General features: G+C 35.8%; 2 protein-coding genes across 2 annotated transcripts; one reads left to right on the forward strand and one right to left on the reverse strand.

Annotated features, from left to right (window-relative positions):
* Positions 1-1049: 1049 nt before the first annotated feature.
* Positions 1050-5080, forward strand: LOC114396057 (3-oxoacyl-[acyl-carrier-protein] reductase 4-like). Its single transcript, XM_028357953.1, has 11 exons — positions 1050-1215; positions 1317-1459; positions 2102-2155; positions 2606-2686; positions 2760-2805; positions 2899-2993; positions 3320-3352; positions 3662-3796; positions 3890-3983; positions 4063-4145; positions 4644-5080. The coding sequence occupies exons 1-11, from the start codon at positions 1050-1052 to the stop codon at positions 4674-4676; spliced, it is 963 nt and encodes a 320-aa protein (XP_028213754.1). The 3' UTR covers positions 4677-5080.
* A 429-nt stretch (positions 5081-5509) lies between these two features.
* LOC114396058 (DNA polymerase alpha subunit B-like) lies at positions 5510-16581 on the reverse strand. Its single transcript, XM_028357954.1, has 16 exons — positions 16452-16581; positions 16301-16376; positions 15443-15580; positions 14225-14570; positions 14053-14148; positions 13777-13856; positions 8075-8150; positions 7807-7980; positions 7349-7453; positions 7134-7226; positions 6972-7055; positions 6851-6874; positions 6708-6749; positions 6228-6358; positions 6014-6140; positions 5510-5874 (listed from the first exon to the last, which is right to left on the reverse strand). Exons 1-16 carry the CDS (start codon positions 16525-16527, stop codon positions 5722-5724), a joined length of 1821 nt encoding a protein of 606 aa, XP_028213755.1. The 5' UTR covers positions 16528-16581; the 3' UTR covers positions 5510-5721.
* Positions 16582-17625: the final 1044 nt, after the last annotated feature.

Raw genomic sequence — 17625 nt, forward strand, 5'->3', positions numbered from 1 at the left:
AATGAAATAAGCTTTTGGTGGCGGACGGAAAATCGAAAATTACTCTATAATTCCTTTATTTTATCAATAATAGATAGAGATGGATGTCATATTACACAAATTACATTGAAGATAGGCATTTTCTATATCGTGATCGTTAACATCTATCTTGTTTTAGATAATGACTAGGATGCTTTCATTTCGTATATTTAAAAAGTGTATTTGAAAATGGAATTTTGAAGAAAAAGAAAGGAGGACATCTTTTATTCTTTTATTTAAAAAAATAATTATATAGTTTTTCTAAAAATAAATAAAAAAATTAATATGCTAATATACTTTTATATTATAAATTAGAATATTTATTTAACAAATTAAAAGGGAAGTATATAATTATCTTTAAAAATATTTACTTATTATTATTTTAATTATAATTTAAATGTAAAAATATTTATTTATTATAAATTATAATTAATAAATATTTATCTTGTGCAATGCAAAGACTAAAACATATTCTTTTTAATACATTTTTTCATTATTAAATAGAATTTTTTTGAAAAGTACAAGATTTTGTACGTTTCACTTTTTTTAATAAATTTATTCACAATTTTAAATAATAATAAAAAAATCATATGCTGTAAAAAAAATTATATTAAAGACTGTTATAAGGATTTTTTTATTATTGAAAATAGCAAGAAAATGTATATTGTTGGTGGGTCAGACACGGGTTGTTTAGCTTAGGTGAACGGTGTATCAATTCTTAATCTTCACCATGAATGAAAGCGATGCTTCCTAGTGGAAAAAGATCTCCATTTACACTTTTACCCTCGACATACTCAAATATTGTGGCAAAATATAAGGGTCACACGGTAAATGCACATCCTCCCCAGACCACACTCTCATCTTCGTTACCATCGCCCTCTCACTAACAACATTCACACTCTGCGGAGCTCCCAAAGCACTAATCTAACAAACGCAATTTAAAAACCGCAACAAACTTTCTCTCTTGCGTTCACACTTATTCTCTAGCTTCTTCTTCCATTTTCGCTTCTCGTAGCGTTTTCGGAACAGTTATGGCTTCCATTGCCGGATCCAACTGCGTCGCTCTCCGAACCGCCAACTTCGGCGCCTCCGGTAACCGGAAAATCGGCCAGATCCGCCAATGGTCTCCGATTCTCACGAATCTCCGTCCCGTTTCCGGTCTTCGTCACCGATCGAATACTCCGTTTAGCTCCTCCGGTACCGATTTCCTTTTTTTTTCAATTTATTTTTGCTCTACGTTTTAATTTTCAATCGTGTGTGTTAAGCTTTTGGTGATTATTTTGTACGTGTAAGTGTAGGTGTGAGAGCACAGGTTGCTACTCTGGAGGAAGCAGGAACCGGAGCAACTCAGAAAGTGGAAGCGCCGGTTGCAGTGGTGACCGGAGCTTCCAGAGGCATTGGCAAAGCGATTGCACTGTCGTTAGGTAAAGCAGGTTGCAAGGTTCGTCTTCGCAAATCCTTGAGCATAATCTGTTAGTGAACGATTCCCTGTTGCAAGAAATAAAATAAACGGTTGACGATTGTTTTTTGTGAATTTCACGTAGTATATCTCAAATTTCTCAATATACGTATATCGTTTGCAAGTTGTTGTTTCCAACGTAGCGATATAAGTTGCTTTAGATTACTTTTGGTTAGCAAAAGTAATGGTTTGCAATTTAAGTTACTTAAACTTATTTATATTTAAAATTTAGGTGTTGACTGTCATACACTATCTGTGCAAATTTTTTTACAATATCAATTAACTAGGAATCATACTTGAGATGACTTTTAAGGTAATTTATTATAAAAGTTAACAAACTTGTCATGATGATTTGACATTGGAGGATAGTGTAAACAAAAACCTTTATACCGTGCACCAAAATTAAATTCTAAAATGAAACTCATAAGAAATATGTTTCTGGCGATAGTGATGCAATGTTGAAGATCCAAATTATTATATGATTCTCTTTTTGTCAGTTTTTGTCACGATATGGAGCATTCCATGGAACTTTCTTTATAAAGTTAAAGTTGTCTACATTGCTGTAATACCATTGTGATTTACTTTGGGATTCTGATGTTTAGTTTCACGGGCCTTGTATTGCAGGTTCTGGTCAACTATGCAAGGTCATCCAAGGAAGCTGAGGAGGTTTCCAAGGAGGTAAAATTTGTCTCCTGAAATCTGTGGGATTATTATTATTATTATTTGTGCATTGTTGCTATTTATGTCTTAGTTTTTGTGCAGATCTCATCTTGGGGCCATAATGTAGACTTTTTTACAAATTCTGAAATGAACTTATGTGATTACTTTCAATTTTTTTGTACATTTTCTTCATTGGCAATATACTTGAGACTGGGATATCCTATAATATCAACATATTTATTAGCATAACTGCTAGCAAATTTGTTTTGTATCAAATGCTTGTTACGATTATAAGTTTGGTGGTATCTCGCCAGCTGCTTGCCTCTATAATTTTACACTCTGATGCTCATCTTTTTCTTTTACCTAGGAGAAAGGAGTGGTTGCCTGAACTGCATTAGTTTGTTTAGTTACACATTATTTATACATTATTTTACTTGCGCATTAATTTGTTTTACTATTTCCTTGTAGATTGAGGAGTTTGGTGGTCAAGCTCTTACATTTGGTGGAGATGTTTCTAACGAGGCTGATGTGGAGTCTATGATTAAAACTGTGAGCAGCTACTCTTGAATCATTAGATTGACCTTATTCTACCTTGGCTGCTTCATGACTTTCACATCTGCAGGCAGTTGATGCTTGGGGAACAGTTGATGTATTAATAAACAATGCAGGTAAGTTGGAAAGCTCCTGTGGTTGAGCTAACCTCTCTCCCTCTCCCCCTCTTTTTCTCTAGGCATTCTCAAATAATCATATTATGATTTCAGGAATAACAAGAGATGGTTTATTAATGAGAATGAAGAAATCTCAATGGCAGGATGTTATTGATCTAAATCTCACTGGTGTTTTTCTTTGCACACAGGTAAATATGTCCGCAATCTGAGTTTGTGTGAAATTCTTGTTTAGTTTAAGAAAACATTTTCTGTTTTCTCATATATAATTACAAAAATGTTACTTTTTTTTCACTTTTGTTGTTTTCAAAGATTTGTACATGAAATAGTAAAAAAAAAATCCTGTTTACAGTATTTGCTGTACAAATCTTTGGAAACAATAAGCAAAATTAAAATAAGGAGGCATTTTTGTAATTATTTGTGAAAACAAAAAATCATAAAAATGTTTTCTCAGACCAAACAAGTGTAGGCTTTTCTTTATTTCTTTTCAATTGGATCTGAGAGTTTATTTTTGCAGGCTGCTGCTAAGATTATGATGAAGAAAAAGAAGGTGACATACCACTTAATTGCTCTTTTATGATTTTTTTGTTTTGAGAAATCCTTGGTAAAAAGTTCAATCGACAACTCAAGTGATTAATTAATTCAATGACTGGTTACCCATTAACCATTCTTATATCATTAATCTGTGAAGGGATTAAGTATTACTATAGTGAAAAACTGAAAATATTTATGCCAACAATTCCTTTTGTAAATTTTAGTGTTTTTAGCATTCAATCTATTGCTGTCTTGTTTCATGATTTTCAAGATGACAGCTAGTGGTCTCTAAGATCTCTAATTCATGATACCTGTGGTTTTGCAGGGAAGGATCGTCAATATTGCATCAGTTGTTGGTTTGGTTGGCAATGTTGGACAAGCCAATTATAGTGCTGCAAAAGCAGGAGTAATTGGCCTGACAAAAACTGTTGCGAAGGAATATGCTAGTAGAAACATCACTGTAATTTTCTAAAAATCTATGCATTTCTTTCTGGCATAATAGGTTTGCAATATCAGTTGATGTAATTATCTTAAACCTTGTTTTCCTTACCAGGTTAATGCAGTTGCTCCAGGGTTTATTGCATCTGACATGACTGCCAAGCTAGGACTAGACATTGAGAAAAAGATTTTGGAGACAATCCCATTAGGTGAACACTAGGAATACTTTAATGGAAGTTTTAATTTGTTGAATATGTTGTTAACTTACTATTTTCAACTTGGATTCAGGAAGATATGGCCAGCCAGAGGAAGTTGCTGGACTGGTTGAATTCTTGGCTCTTAATCAAGCTGCCAGTTACATCACTGGGCAGGTCATTAATTTATTCCCCTATATATATATGACCTATTTGGATAAAATAGCTAACTACTCGTTCTAATCCTTAAAATTCTAGACATTATGATCTATTTGGATTAATTTCTCCATCAGCACTTGAGAAATAATGAGGTAAAAGGAGTAAAACTTTTTTTACAAGTTAACATTGAGTTATGCACTTAAATTTTTTGAAAAGTTAAATAAGAGTTTTTAAATAACTAAGGTGCATAAGTTGATTTTGATTCATTTTTATCTTTTTTATTTTTTTTCCTCCTATAAGTGTTTGTTAAGAACTTTTTCCAAATAAGATCATTCTTAAGTTTATTAGTTGCGTCTGATAACCTGTCCTGTCCTGTCCTCTCATATTAGGGTTCTGTAACTTCTGTTGTTTACCTGTATTTCCTTTTCCTTTTGTTTTCTTTGTTTGGGTAAAACCTGTATTTATTTTCCAGTTATCATTTGAAGTGTTTATTGACCATAGAATTGCTTGATGCAGGTTTTCACCATTGATGGAGGTATGGTGATGTAAATTAGCAATCCTTTTACCTTGCAACATGAGCTTTTGCACTTTTAAACTACTTCTGTACGGTGATAGTTTGTTCTTTGCTGAGTTTTGTTTAAGCTAGTTTTACCCTGTGATTTATCGTAGAATATTAGTTGAAATGCAATTCAGTCACTTTTGGCACTAGCTCTGAATTGCTTACTGATGAAATGCAATGTGTCCAGCATCTTGTACCATTTTGGTTTTTATGGTCATGTTAGCAGAATAGGCATAATTCTTATATGCAATTCAGTCACTTTTGGCACTAGCTTTTCCTTCTTGGATGTTCTTTCAGGGAACTGTCTCATTTAAGCAAGCATTATTATGTTTATTTTCTGGTTTCCCGAAAAGGGGTATGCTTTTAGGCTTCCTATCCGAATTACTATTTTCCATTTCCATTTGCAATCGTGCACAATTGTACCCATGATTTTTCCTCATTCAAGCTTGGATTTGCAATACTTTAATTTAGTATTCTTTCTTGGTCTTGCGTCTCAATTTTCTTACATAGGAAAATTTTGACGATTCCTTATGGTCGAGTTAGTGCAAAATTAATCAGAAACAAAACAGCGATGTCAAAGCTACCAGGAGACGAAGCATTTTAGCATTGTTAAAATCACATTCTCAGTTGAATAATTTCAGACCTTTTAAAAATTCACTAATTTTAAAATCTACAAAAATCTATGAACAGGTTATTGACTGATTTTATTTGAACCCGTTATTTTATTACTTTTGGTAATCTAGAAATTATTCAATAAAAATACTTTAAAATAAATAAAACATCGAGTGATAAAATTAATGTATGAAGTTATTTTCCCTAGTAATAAACTGTAACTAATGTCTTCGTCAATTAAACCGCTGGTCCGGCCGGTGTGGTTTTTGAAGGAATTAACTTTACAATTTTCGTTTAACAAACTTAAATTATGCAGGTTACAAACTATATAATATAACGGTGCACGAGTCATAAGCAGTTTCTGTGCCTCAGCGACTATAGCTAAACTAAATGGTTACCTTAAAAAAAACACATCTTCAATATTCATATGCCAACAACTGAAGCGTTAATTTGGTCGGAACCCCCACAATAATCAAGCTCAACAAAAGTTCCCCCTCCTTCTCCCTTGGCTAGTCTTCCCGGATTGACGGCTATGCATTTCGTGTGGTTAATCCCTTCATTTTCGCTACTAAGCACCTGCGCAATGGTGAATTAATTTCTAAACATTCTACTATGAAAAGATAGTATCCAACTCTCTTTGCTGGCAGCCCTGATCACAGGCTTATCTGATAGTTTTTGAAAGAAAATGAAGCGTACAATAGGTGAATACATTTACCTTGACAAAGTACTTGATGTCTGAAGGTAGTATAAGTATGTCTGGAATCGACGACAGTTGAAGGGCTTCTGGAGCAAGCGAAAAGTCCAAGGGAACACCTTCTGCTGGTGGGTAAAGTGGATAGAAGCTGGTTCAAAATTTGAAAGACATTAGTTGTTTATGATCGTTTCTGAACCCAATACAAAGCACAGAGATCACAAGATAACAGTAATACCTTTGTTGGTTAAGAATATGGTTTGCTAGTCTACTCAAGCGATCAATGGGTTTTCCATCTGCTGCAGTTCGTGATATCTCCTCCCCACTGATTTGCTTCAGAATATCCACGGTGCAGCAACCAACCTTAACCTGAAAGCCAATCGATAATGAATTATTCCTCACTTGCTCCTCTCTGGATACAGCATCCAACTAAACCCTATGATTTAACTTTTTGCTTCTTTTGTTTAAAAGAATCAGCAAATGGCAAATAAAACCTACAATAACTTCCTTGAACAACATACTGTGTACAACAAATGTAAGAGTAGTGACATGGACAAGGTTAGAACTAGAAGTCATTCAATCTTGAGATTAAAGTTTCATTACAAAATATATTTCTTGTGTCTTGCAGATTTTTTATTTATACAAAACCCAGACGTATAATGCAGAACTCAAGAAAGCAACAAGGGCAAGTAACAAAATGTGACTGCCAATGCTATACCTTATTTGCCTCAAAGATTCCAGGATTACTGAGACTGACTATCTGAACAATAAAACAAAATTACGTAAGAAACATCACGACCAAATTGTGTGAATACTGAATAATCTTCTAGTTCAAGGAACAGTTCTAAAGATGAATTTTACCTGAGATTTCATGTCCAATGCAGGCTACAAAAACAAATGATTGAAATCAAATTTTAGACTAAACTGATACACTAACTAGAACAAGAATCATGATATCCATATTGATTCAATTAACGATTACCTGAGGAAAAACAAAATCATGGTTAGCATCACGTATAGACGGAACAAGAACAACACGCGTAGCTGAATCTACATATTCTTCCAACTGGAAATGGCAAGTGCACCCCAGTGAGAGTTAGAGAAGAGAAATTCCAAAAACAAATCTCATCATTTAAGTTATTACCTTCTTCAGGATTTCCTCAAATATTTCATCAAAACTCCTGTCTACAGTTCCTTTCTTAATGTCTGGGTGCTCAGAATCAACAAATGGTCCCAGCTGAGACAAAACCAGTTGTCAACATCAAGTTTGCACCCTTATATTATTTAACACATAGTGTCTAAGGAATAATAAAATAATAATGATAAAAAGATGCAGATTGCAGTATAGGTGGTATTTACCAATACAAGCAACTGTGGTGGTCTTAGTTTTGCATGTGTCAGCAGTGCTATAAGAGGCTCAAACAACAAATTGTCTGTTGTAGTAAAGGGGCCAGCTGCAATAATCTGTGAAGCACCAAGAGATCATGTAAAATATAGAATACTAACAGACCTGCAATATGTATAAAATTATACCAAAAATATTTGAGAAAGAGCTGGTGATCTTTTAAAATCTGAAATATCTCAAGTGTCAACTACAACATAATGAAGACAAGATTGCATGCATTGCTTGCATGCCTTGAGACAATTCCTTAGCTAGCTAACTAAGATGTTAGGCATTTGGTCATTGTTAAAAATGAATCTTTGGTATTAAAACTGTAAAAGCAAAATTTCTAAATTTCCTGAAAATTCACCAAAATGAAATCTAGTGCACAATATAGTTTTCAGAACTCATAAAAAAGGAGATGTATTGTGCATACCATTGATAATTCTCTTTCTTTACAAAGCAGATCAGTTGGCTGATTCTCCTTATCAACAGCTTGCTTCTTTGCAGGATTTGAATCCTCATTGGCAATGTAGGTAGGTATAGAATCCACCAATTTAGATGCAACGAAGCAATGCCCACTGGGATTATGCCCTCCAATACCAACTATCTGTCAAGATGAAAACTACCTTTTATAACTTGTAAATCTGATACCTTTCACACATTTAAAACCAGAATTTTAACCCATCTTTTGCATCATTCACCTGGCCAGGAAAAATTGAATAATGGCTTAAACGTTGCAAATCTAGGCGAACACATTCTCCTCCAGAATGCTCAATACTGTCAAGTAATTAGAAAACAAACCCATGTATGATAGATAAAACTAAAAAGATAAAATGAATCAAATATATGATTGATAAGCAACAGATAGTATACACGAGGAAACATGGTAAGGGAAGTGTAGGGGATCATCCCACTAGAGGAGTAACTAACTTAGTGGGGAAGGTGTGATGGGACAGGTGGCAGAGAGAGAAAGGAGGGCTGTAACGTTATATGCTGAGGGAATAATCAGTAGTGGGGGCATGTATGGATTCAGTTAGAAACTGCATGGGAGTTTTCTAAGCAACTCGAAATGCTTAGCCTGTTTTCTGCATTTTTCATTTCCATTGTTCATCCATTGTAATTCACAAGTTAGATCCCATTTGAACTCTAACTTGATTTACATCAATAATATCTCCCATTTTCATCTTAAAATTGTTATTTTACTGTTTTATTACTTCTGGATATCAGATTGAGACCTATCAATTTGGTATCAAGAGCCAGGTTTCGATCTAAACGGTGGATGGTGGTTACGAGACACATCATGGAGAACAGAATCGATACGATGGAAGAGAGATTGGGGAACGTGGAAGCGACGGTGGTAGAAATCCGTCAACTGCTGCGGGAACAGAACGAGAGACCTCGACGGAGACAGGGAAGACCTCTAGGTCGGGGAGATCCACGTAACAATGATGACGACGGGAGTAATAGTAGCACGTTATCACATGGATCACGTTTCCGACCACGACGGCACGGTGGTGGTAACGAACGGAGGTATTTTGGCGGGAGAAGGAAGTTGGAGATCCCTGTTTTTAAGGGTGATGATGCTTACGGGTGGTTAGTTCGTGTTGAACGGTACTTCAGGCTGAATGAAGTACGTGAACATGATAAGGTGGATGCAGTGATGATTGCGATGGAGGACAAAGCGTTGAATTGGTTCCAATGGTGGGAGGATCAAACACCATTGAGGAGTTGGGAAGAGTTTAAGGAGGCAGTGATTCGAAGGTTTCAACCGGGAATACTCCACAATCCCTTAGGACCTTTATTGAGTCTGAAACAAGATAGCACCGTCATGGAGTATAGAGAAAAATTTGAGATGTTGGTAGCCCCATTGAGAAGGGAGGAGAGGGGAATGCTTGATAGCATTTTCCTCAATGGATTGAAGGAGGAGTTGCAGGCAGAGATGAAGTTATATGACTATCATGATCTTGCTGACATGATGGATCGTGCATTGTTACTAGAAGAAAAAAATGAAGCTCTGAGGAGGAGGGGAATTACTGGGAGAGATAGAACAGAATGGAAGGATAAAGGTGGAGGGTCCAAGTTTCGAAATCCTGGTGATTTTGGTAAGGACAGAAGGGAAATACCTAAAGTAAGTGGAGTAAGTGAGAAGGAGGAAGGAAAAGGGGTGGAAGGTATGAGAGGTAGGAGACTGAATCCTGCAGAGTTAGAGGAGAGAAGTAAGAAGGGACTGTGTTTTAAATGTGGGGACAAGTGGAATAGAGAGCACATCTGCAAGTTCAAACATATGAGCTTGAGGCTGTGTGAAGGAGGTAGTGAGGAAGAAGAGATGGAAGAGGAGATAGAGCAGGTAGACAGTGAAACAGATGCTGTTGGGGAGTTGAAAACCTTGCAATTGTCATTACAAAGCAAGGAAGGTTTCACTTCTAATAAATCATTTAAAGTTTGGGTGACCATTAAGGAGAGGCAGGTACTTACCTTGATTGACTCTGGAGCTACCAGTAATTTTATAGCTTCAAAGTTAGTGGAGGAATTGGGATTAGAACTGACAGAGACACCTAGTTATGTCATTGAAGTAGGCAATGGTGAAAAGGTAAGGAATCAGGGGGTATGTGAAGACCTGCAGTTCCAAATTCAAGGTGTGGAATTCAAACAACATTTCTTCTTGATGGAGTTAGGAGGGTCAGAGATGGTGCTAGGAATGGATTGGTTGGCTAGCTTAGGCAATATTGAAGCTAATTTTGGAAATTTGTGCCTAAGGTGGGAGGCTGAAGGGAAGAAGTATAGCATTCAAGGTGACCCAACTATGTGTAATAGGCAATCATCTTGGAAGGCTATGATGAAGGCTCTAGCTGATGCAGGGGTAGGCTTTTACATACAGTCTATGGAGGCAGAGTTGGAAGAAGTAAGGGAAGCAGAAGGGTTCAATCAGTGGCAGCAGATACTGGGAGAATTTGCAACAGTTTTTGACATGCCAACAGGTTTACCACCCATCAGAGAGCATGATCATCCTATAATGCTCAAACCTGGGGCTGTCATTCCTAATATCAGGCCTTATAGATATCCCTATTATCAGAAAAATGAGATTGAGAAGATTGTGAAGGAAATGATGCAAGCTGGAATAATAAGGCACAGTACCAGTCCTTATTCAAGTCCAGTTTTATTGGTTAAAAAGAAGGATGGAGGATGGAGATTCTGCACTGACTACAGAGCTCTCAACAAGGTGACAATTCCCAACAAATTCCCTATACCAGTAATTGATGAATTATTAGATGAATTAGGGGGCTCAGTTATTTTTTCCAAACTTGATTTGAAATCTGGCTATCATCAAATTAGAATGAAGGAGGAAGATATTGCTAAAACTGCCTTCAGGACCCATGAGGGCCATTATGAGTACTTAGTTATGCCATTTGGCTTAACTAATGCTCCTTCAACATTCCAGGCTCTAATGAATGAAGTGTTGAGACCATATCTGAGGAGGTTTGTGTTGGTATTTTTTGATGACATCCTTATTTACAGCAAGAGTGAAGAAGAACACAAGCTGCATTTGAGGGAAATACTGCAAGTGTTGAGAAGGAATCAGTTATATGCTAACAAGAAGAAGTGTTCCTTTGCCCAGAAGGAAGTGGAATATCTTGGCCATCTGATATCTGATAAGGGGGTGTCAGCTGACCCCAAGAAGATAGAAGACATGCTCAAATGGCCACATCCTAAGGAACTCAAGGGCTTGAGAGGATTCTTAGGATTGACTGGGTACTACAGGAAATTTGTAAAGAATTACAGTAAAATAGCGTGGCCACTCACCCAGTTACTGAAGAAGGATAGTTTCTTGTGGAATGATGAAGCTCAACAAGCATTTGACCAATTGAAACAAGCAATGACTACTGTTCCTGTGCTAGCTATGCCAGATTTTGACAAGGAGTTTGTGATAGAAACTGATGCTTCAGGGAAGGGTATAGGTGCAGTACTTATGCAAGAAGGAAGACCAGTGGCATACATGAGCCAAACCTTATCTGACAGGGCTCAAGGTAAATCTGTTTATGAGAGAGAATTAATGGCAATTGTCATAGCCATTCAGAAATGGAGGCCATATTTATTAGGGAGACATTTTCAAGTGCATACAGACCAGAAAAGCTTGAAATTCTCACTGAGCAAAGAGTCATGGGGGAAGATCAACAAAAGTGGATTGCTAAATTAATAGGGTATGATTTTGAAGTTAAGTACAAACCCGGAAAGGAGAACAATGCAGCTGATGCATTGTCAAGACAAATGACTTATGCCACTATCACCACTGTGCAATGTGAAGTATGGGAGGGTCTGGAAGATGAAGTGCAGAACGATGAGAAGCTGAAGGTTCTGGTGCAAGCCTTAGTTGGTGATCCTCTCAGTCACCCAGGGTACCAGTTGAAGGGAGGGAGGTTGTATCATGAAGGAAGAGTAGTGATTCCCAAGAATTCACCCAGAATTGCTTGGTTGTTACATGAATTCCATGCTACTGCTGTGGGAGGTCATTCTGGGTACCTCAGAACTTATAAAAAAAATTTTGGATTAGTCTATTGGGAAGGCATGAGAAAGCAGATCAAGGAGTATGTACAGGCCTGTGCGGTGTGTCAGCAGAATAAGTACCAGACATTGAAACCTGGAGGGTTACTCCAACCCCTGCCAATCCCTAAACAAATATGGGCTGACATCTCAATGGATTTCATAGGTGGGCTACCTAAGGTGCAAGGTACTGATACCATTATGGTGGTGGTGGACAGGCTAACTAAATATGCTCATTTTTTACCTGTTAGTCACCCTTACACAGCTAAGGATATAGCTAGTTTATTCATTAAAGAAATAGTCAGATTACATGGATTTCCTACTTCCATAGTTTCTGACAGGGACAAGGTCTTTCTTAGTAATTTCTGGTCAGAATTGTTTAAGCAGGCAGGCACTAAATTGAAGTATAGTAGTGCATATCACCCTCAGTCTGATGGACAAACGGAGGTGGTGAATAGGTGCGTGGAAACTTACTTGAGGTGTTTAACTGGAAGGCAACCAAAGCAGTGGCCTAAGTGGTTAGCCTGGGCAGAATATTGGTACAATACCAACTACCATGCTTCACTCAAAACTACTCCATTTGAGGCACTATACGGGAGAGAGCCACCTATGCTAGTCAAGGGTGATGTCAGTCTATCTGCAGTGGAAGAGGTTAACAAACTCACAGCTGAGAGGAATGCGATGTTAAAGGAAATGCAGGAACAACTATTGAGGGCACAAGATGTTATGAGAACTCAAGCTAATAAGCACAGAAGGGAGGTTGTTTATCAGATTGGTGACATGGTATATCTGAAAATTCAACCTTACAAGTTGAAGAAACTAGCAAACAGGTTCAATCAAAAATTGAGCCCAAGATACTATGGCCCTTATGAAGTAGAGCAAAAGATAGGTGAAGTAGCATATAAATTGAAGTTGCCAGCTGACAGCAGAGTCCATCCAGTGTTTCATGCTTCATTGTTGAAGAAAGCTCTAGCACCTAATGTTGAGCCTCAGCCCTTACCAGCTTGCATGAATGAAAACTGGCAATTAGAGCCTGAGCCAGAGGAAGCTTTAGACACAAGGAAGAATGAACAGGGAGTAGTGGAAGTCTTGGTGAAATGGAAAGACCTTCCAGACTTTGAAAATTCCTGGGAGCCAGTGGAAAAGCTCAGATCAGAATTTCCTGGATTTCTTCTTGAGGGCAAGAAGAGTTTTGAAGGCGGGGGAATTGATAAGCAACAGATAGTATACACGAGAAAACATGGTAAGGGAAGTGTAGGGGATCATCCCACTAGAGGAGTAACTAACTTAGTGGGGAAGGTGTGATGGGACAGGTGGCAGAGAGAGAAAGGAGGGCTGTAACGTTATATGCTGAGGGAATAATCAGTAGTGGGGGCATGTATGGATTCAGTTAGAAACTGCATGGGAGTTTTCTAAGCAGCTCGAAATGCTTAGCCTGTTTTCTGCATTTTTCATTTCCATTGTTCATCCATTGTAATTCACAAGTTAGATCCCATTTGAACTCTAACTTGATTTACATCAATAATATCTCCCATTTTCATCTTAAAATTGTTATTTTACTGTTTTATTACTTCTGGATATCAGATTGAGACCTATCAATGATGTGTAATGTCACCCTTATACATAGTCAATGCCTCAAATGATTTAACGGAACAATACATAATGGATCACAAAATATTAAGAATTGTACATAACACTCCTCTCATTGACATAAGCTCTGGTCAAGTTGAATAGACTGACTTCGTTTCACACAAATGTGTTCCGTGTTGATCAATAAATCCAGCACACAGGCACAGACACATCAGTCTGATGAGATAACAGATACATACATATTAATGATGTGCGGAGATCTAGTGGCTATTACCTGCTCTGCAGCATGACAGACTTCTCATTTAAACGGCCTTCTCCATCACAACAAATCATGCCAACAGCAAAAATGCTTCTCTGATAAATTATATTACTTTAAATTATTAGACAATTTACGCTTATGCAAAGATTATTCAATGCAATCACATACCAGATAACCAGAAATGATGCCCGACTTAAAAATAAAACAGCATAGCAATTTTGTTAGCCAAGAGCCAATAATTAAGTTTCTGAGTATGCATAGGAGACAGAGAAAGAGATGCATTATATTTACCTGTGAAGCAGTTGTAGGGTCTGTTGGTTCTTCATAGAGCCCAGAAGCTACAAATGCCCTTGTATATTTCCTAAGTCGGTTTTCTATTGCATTAAGCTAAATAACAATAATCAGATTTCAACAAACTAATGTAACAGGATAATGACTAAGAGTCATGCTATCTATCACATACCCTATCCTCTGTTCTATCATACAAAAATCTGCAACCTGGTTTGGGTCCTGATCTGTGAATGGATAATGAACACCTTTCATGGAGTGGAACTCTTGTAAGAACATCATCTTCATCATTTTCAGCCTTCTCTACTTTAGGGACAGTGTTGATGCTAAATTTCACCACAAACTTATCTGTTCTCTTTGAAAAGGGTGTTATTAGTTTTGATTTTGATGGTTTTCCAGAAGATAAAACATTCTCATACATTAAAGATGTTGTATCAAGTGCAGGAGATAAAGGATCTTGATGATGATTTATTGGAGTTCCGGGAGTATTATCCTTTGTATCATCATCATTATTTAAGATCCTGCATAAAAGGATTTTTCATTATAATAAATTGTGGTTTAATAGCAATAGCATTTCTTCTAAACTAACAACAAACAGTTGTCTCCCTTATTAACTACATAACCATACACGATACAGTGAAAAACAAATACCACTAGAACCAGAGTACTTGGTTTAATATGCCAATATGCATGTGCGTTTATGTCAAAGAAATGGGGTAGACAAAAGAGCAAACACAATTCCAAGGAAAAAAAAGGGAAGGGGGTTGACAACTATTGAAGTTGGTAAAGATGCAGTGACAAGATCATTTACTTCTGCAATTACATTATGATGTGATCTATAAGGAGGCATATGCAAACACCATTTATGTTATGCTTGGGAATAAGTTGGGAAGAACCAAAAGCACATTCAACGAGCATCAATCATTGATGTGAATTTGTTCAAAACATCATGCTTCTAGATTATGCCTTAAAAGGTACATATGATAACAATAAGTAAACAAATGCACTAATGCAGCCTTTGCATTTAGTTGAAAAATTACACTAAATTTTACCACAAACTTGCTTTTGAGGTAAAAGTTCTCAAACATAAATCACTTCACTTTAAATTCAATAACCAAAATCAATTTTAAAATAACAAAGTGACAAAATAGTTTGCAACCACCTTGCCAAACACAGATGGAGTTAAATTATTATCTTCCTTATTTATGTGCACTTTTTTTTATTATATGCAGAAGGATTTGTTCGTAGAGCTGGGAATTTCCTGTTCTGCAAATGGATTTAAAAATAAATTTCCCCGAATTTAATTGTTAGTGCAGCCCAATAGATGCAATTCAAGCACTAAGCGTGAGAGAACCATGGACATAAATACAAAAACCAAGGACAATATGCTTACATTTCTACATCTCCGATAGAGTAAATATGCAAGCCAGCTTCCTCCTTTTCCTTTATAACAGTCTCTTTCTTCTCATTTTGTAGATGCAACAGAAAGCCATCAATTTCAGTATTTTGTACTATTGGTTCGTTCAGCTGTCTGTCAAAAACAATCATCCAAATTCAAACCATAAATTATCTGGAAAACCAAAACACCTATCTCCAAGCCAAATCATTAAATCAACACTTCCGCTAATTAAAAAAATATATATTGGAGTTAGTGCGCATGGCATAACACAGTTCTTTGAAACGTTTATTTCAAACTACAAATTATCTAGCAAACCAAAACACCTATCTCAGAACCGAATCATTAAATCAGCACTTCCTTTTATAAAAAAAATAGAGAAATTAAAATTGAAAAAGTAAAGTATTGGAGTTAGTGCGCATGACATAACACAGTTCTTTGAATGATTATTTCAAACTACAAATTCTGTAGCAAACCGAAGCACCTATCTCCGATTCGAATCATTTTTTTTTTTGGAGAAATCCGAACAGAATCGTTAAATCAACATATCCTCTAATAAAAAAATAGAGAAATTAAAATTTAAAAAAAATATATATATATATATATATATATATATATATATATATATATATATATATATATATCGGAGTCAATGCGAGGCATAACACAGTTTTTTGAACTGTTTATCTGATTACATGTTAAATAAACGACGCATTGTTATCTCCGGAGACTCGTTAGCAACGTAACACGAATCACAGAGTATATATTCTTCTAAACTAAAGAATTCACAAACTGCGAGGAAATAACACTTAGTGGAAAAAATGCTAAACGGAAACAGCAGAAGAAGACGCAAACCTATTGAGGTAATAAACTTCCCAGCTTGAGACGAGATCGGAAGGAGTGAGACTGTAGTTGATGCAGTAAGTGACACCTACAAATCCTCAAAACATTAACAGATAAACTATTGTGCATGAATCGAGGGAAAAAAAGGGGAAGAATCGCTTACATTTGCTGAGAATTTCTTGTTCGTCTTCGAGGCCGAAACCACTTCTTTTGAATTCGGACTTGATTTGCTCTTCCATTCCTCTCTCTGTTTCTCTCTCTAGGGTTTCTCTCACTCGAGATGAAGCGCCAAGAAAAAAATGGCGGGAAATTTGCCGGTTTGGGTATATAAAGAACATTGGTTTGGTTATATTACGATTGTGCCCTCTGCACCGCGCATATTAATTATTAACAGAACACGGAATAGTACTGCCGCCTTATAACCATTTCCATTATTATTATTTTTCTCTTCATAGGTGAATTTTATAAAAAGCAATTCCAAAAGAGATTAATTTTGCGAATGAAAGTTTTTTATAGTGAAAAATTTGAAATTTTATTTAAAAAATAAACTATATAATATTTAAATCAATCATTTGTTGATACCGTTAACAACAATTAGTCAAATAAATAATTTTACATCATTTAAAATCAAGTCACTCTTGTAAATTATTGGTTAAATTGATCCGCATGTTTTTATATTTTTATCAAATTTTTAGTTAGTTATTTAAATTTTTATTTCTTTTCAATTAGTTCTTTCTGTCCATTTATGAAAAACACATAATTATGAATACTTTATATAAAAATACATAATTATGAAAACTTTTTATGAATTTTGATGTTGTATATGTTCTCTAATTAAGCTCACCTAAGGGTTTTGCTTATCAAGTTGTTTTTTGGGGTTGGTGATGCTGCTTCAATAGTAGTATGGGTTCTTGTATATACTGTGGTTGGGTGGTCACTTCTTGTGGCCATTTCAAATGTCTTATATTTAATGGAATTTTTTCCTTTTCAAAAAATAGTTCGTCTAAGGATTTAGGATCGGTAATTAATAAAATGTTTACCTACCAAGGATTTAAGGGCAAAGTAATTTAGTAAAATTGAAGGTCAATTACGTGATTAGAAGAAATTTAGGTTTGAAAAATACTACATTAAGGGATAATTGATTTATTACCCAACAACCAAAAATTAATTATTTATTACTTGATTCATCACATTATGAATTTTTTTTCTTAATTAAATCTGAAAATAATTTTTTTTTAAAATCGTTACTTTTTTTTAGATTAAAAATTATTTGTTACTTGATTCATTGCTTGCTCGCTCGATCAAGAAAGTAACTAATTAATTGCATTGGTTATTAT

Source organism: Glycine soja, chromosome 18 (genome assembly GCF_004193775.1).
Source record: "Glycine soja cultivar W05 chromosome 18, ASM419377v2, whole genome shotgun sequence".
Taxonomy (NCBI): domain Eukaryota; kingdom Viridiplantae; phylum Streptophyta; class Magnoliopsida; order Fabales; family Fabaceae; genus Glycine; species Glycine soja.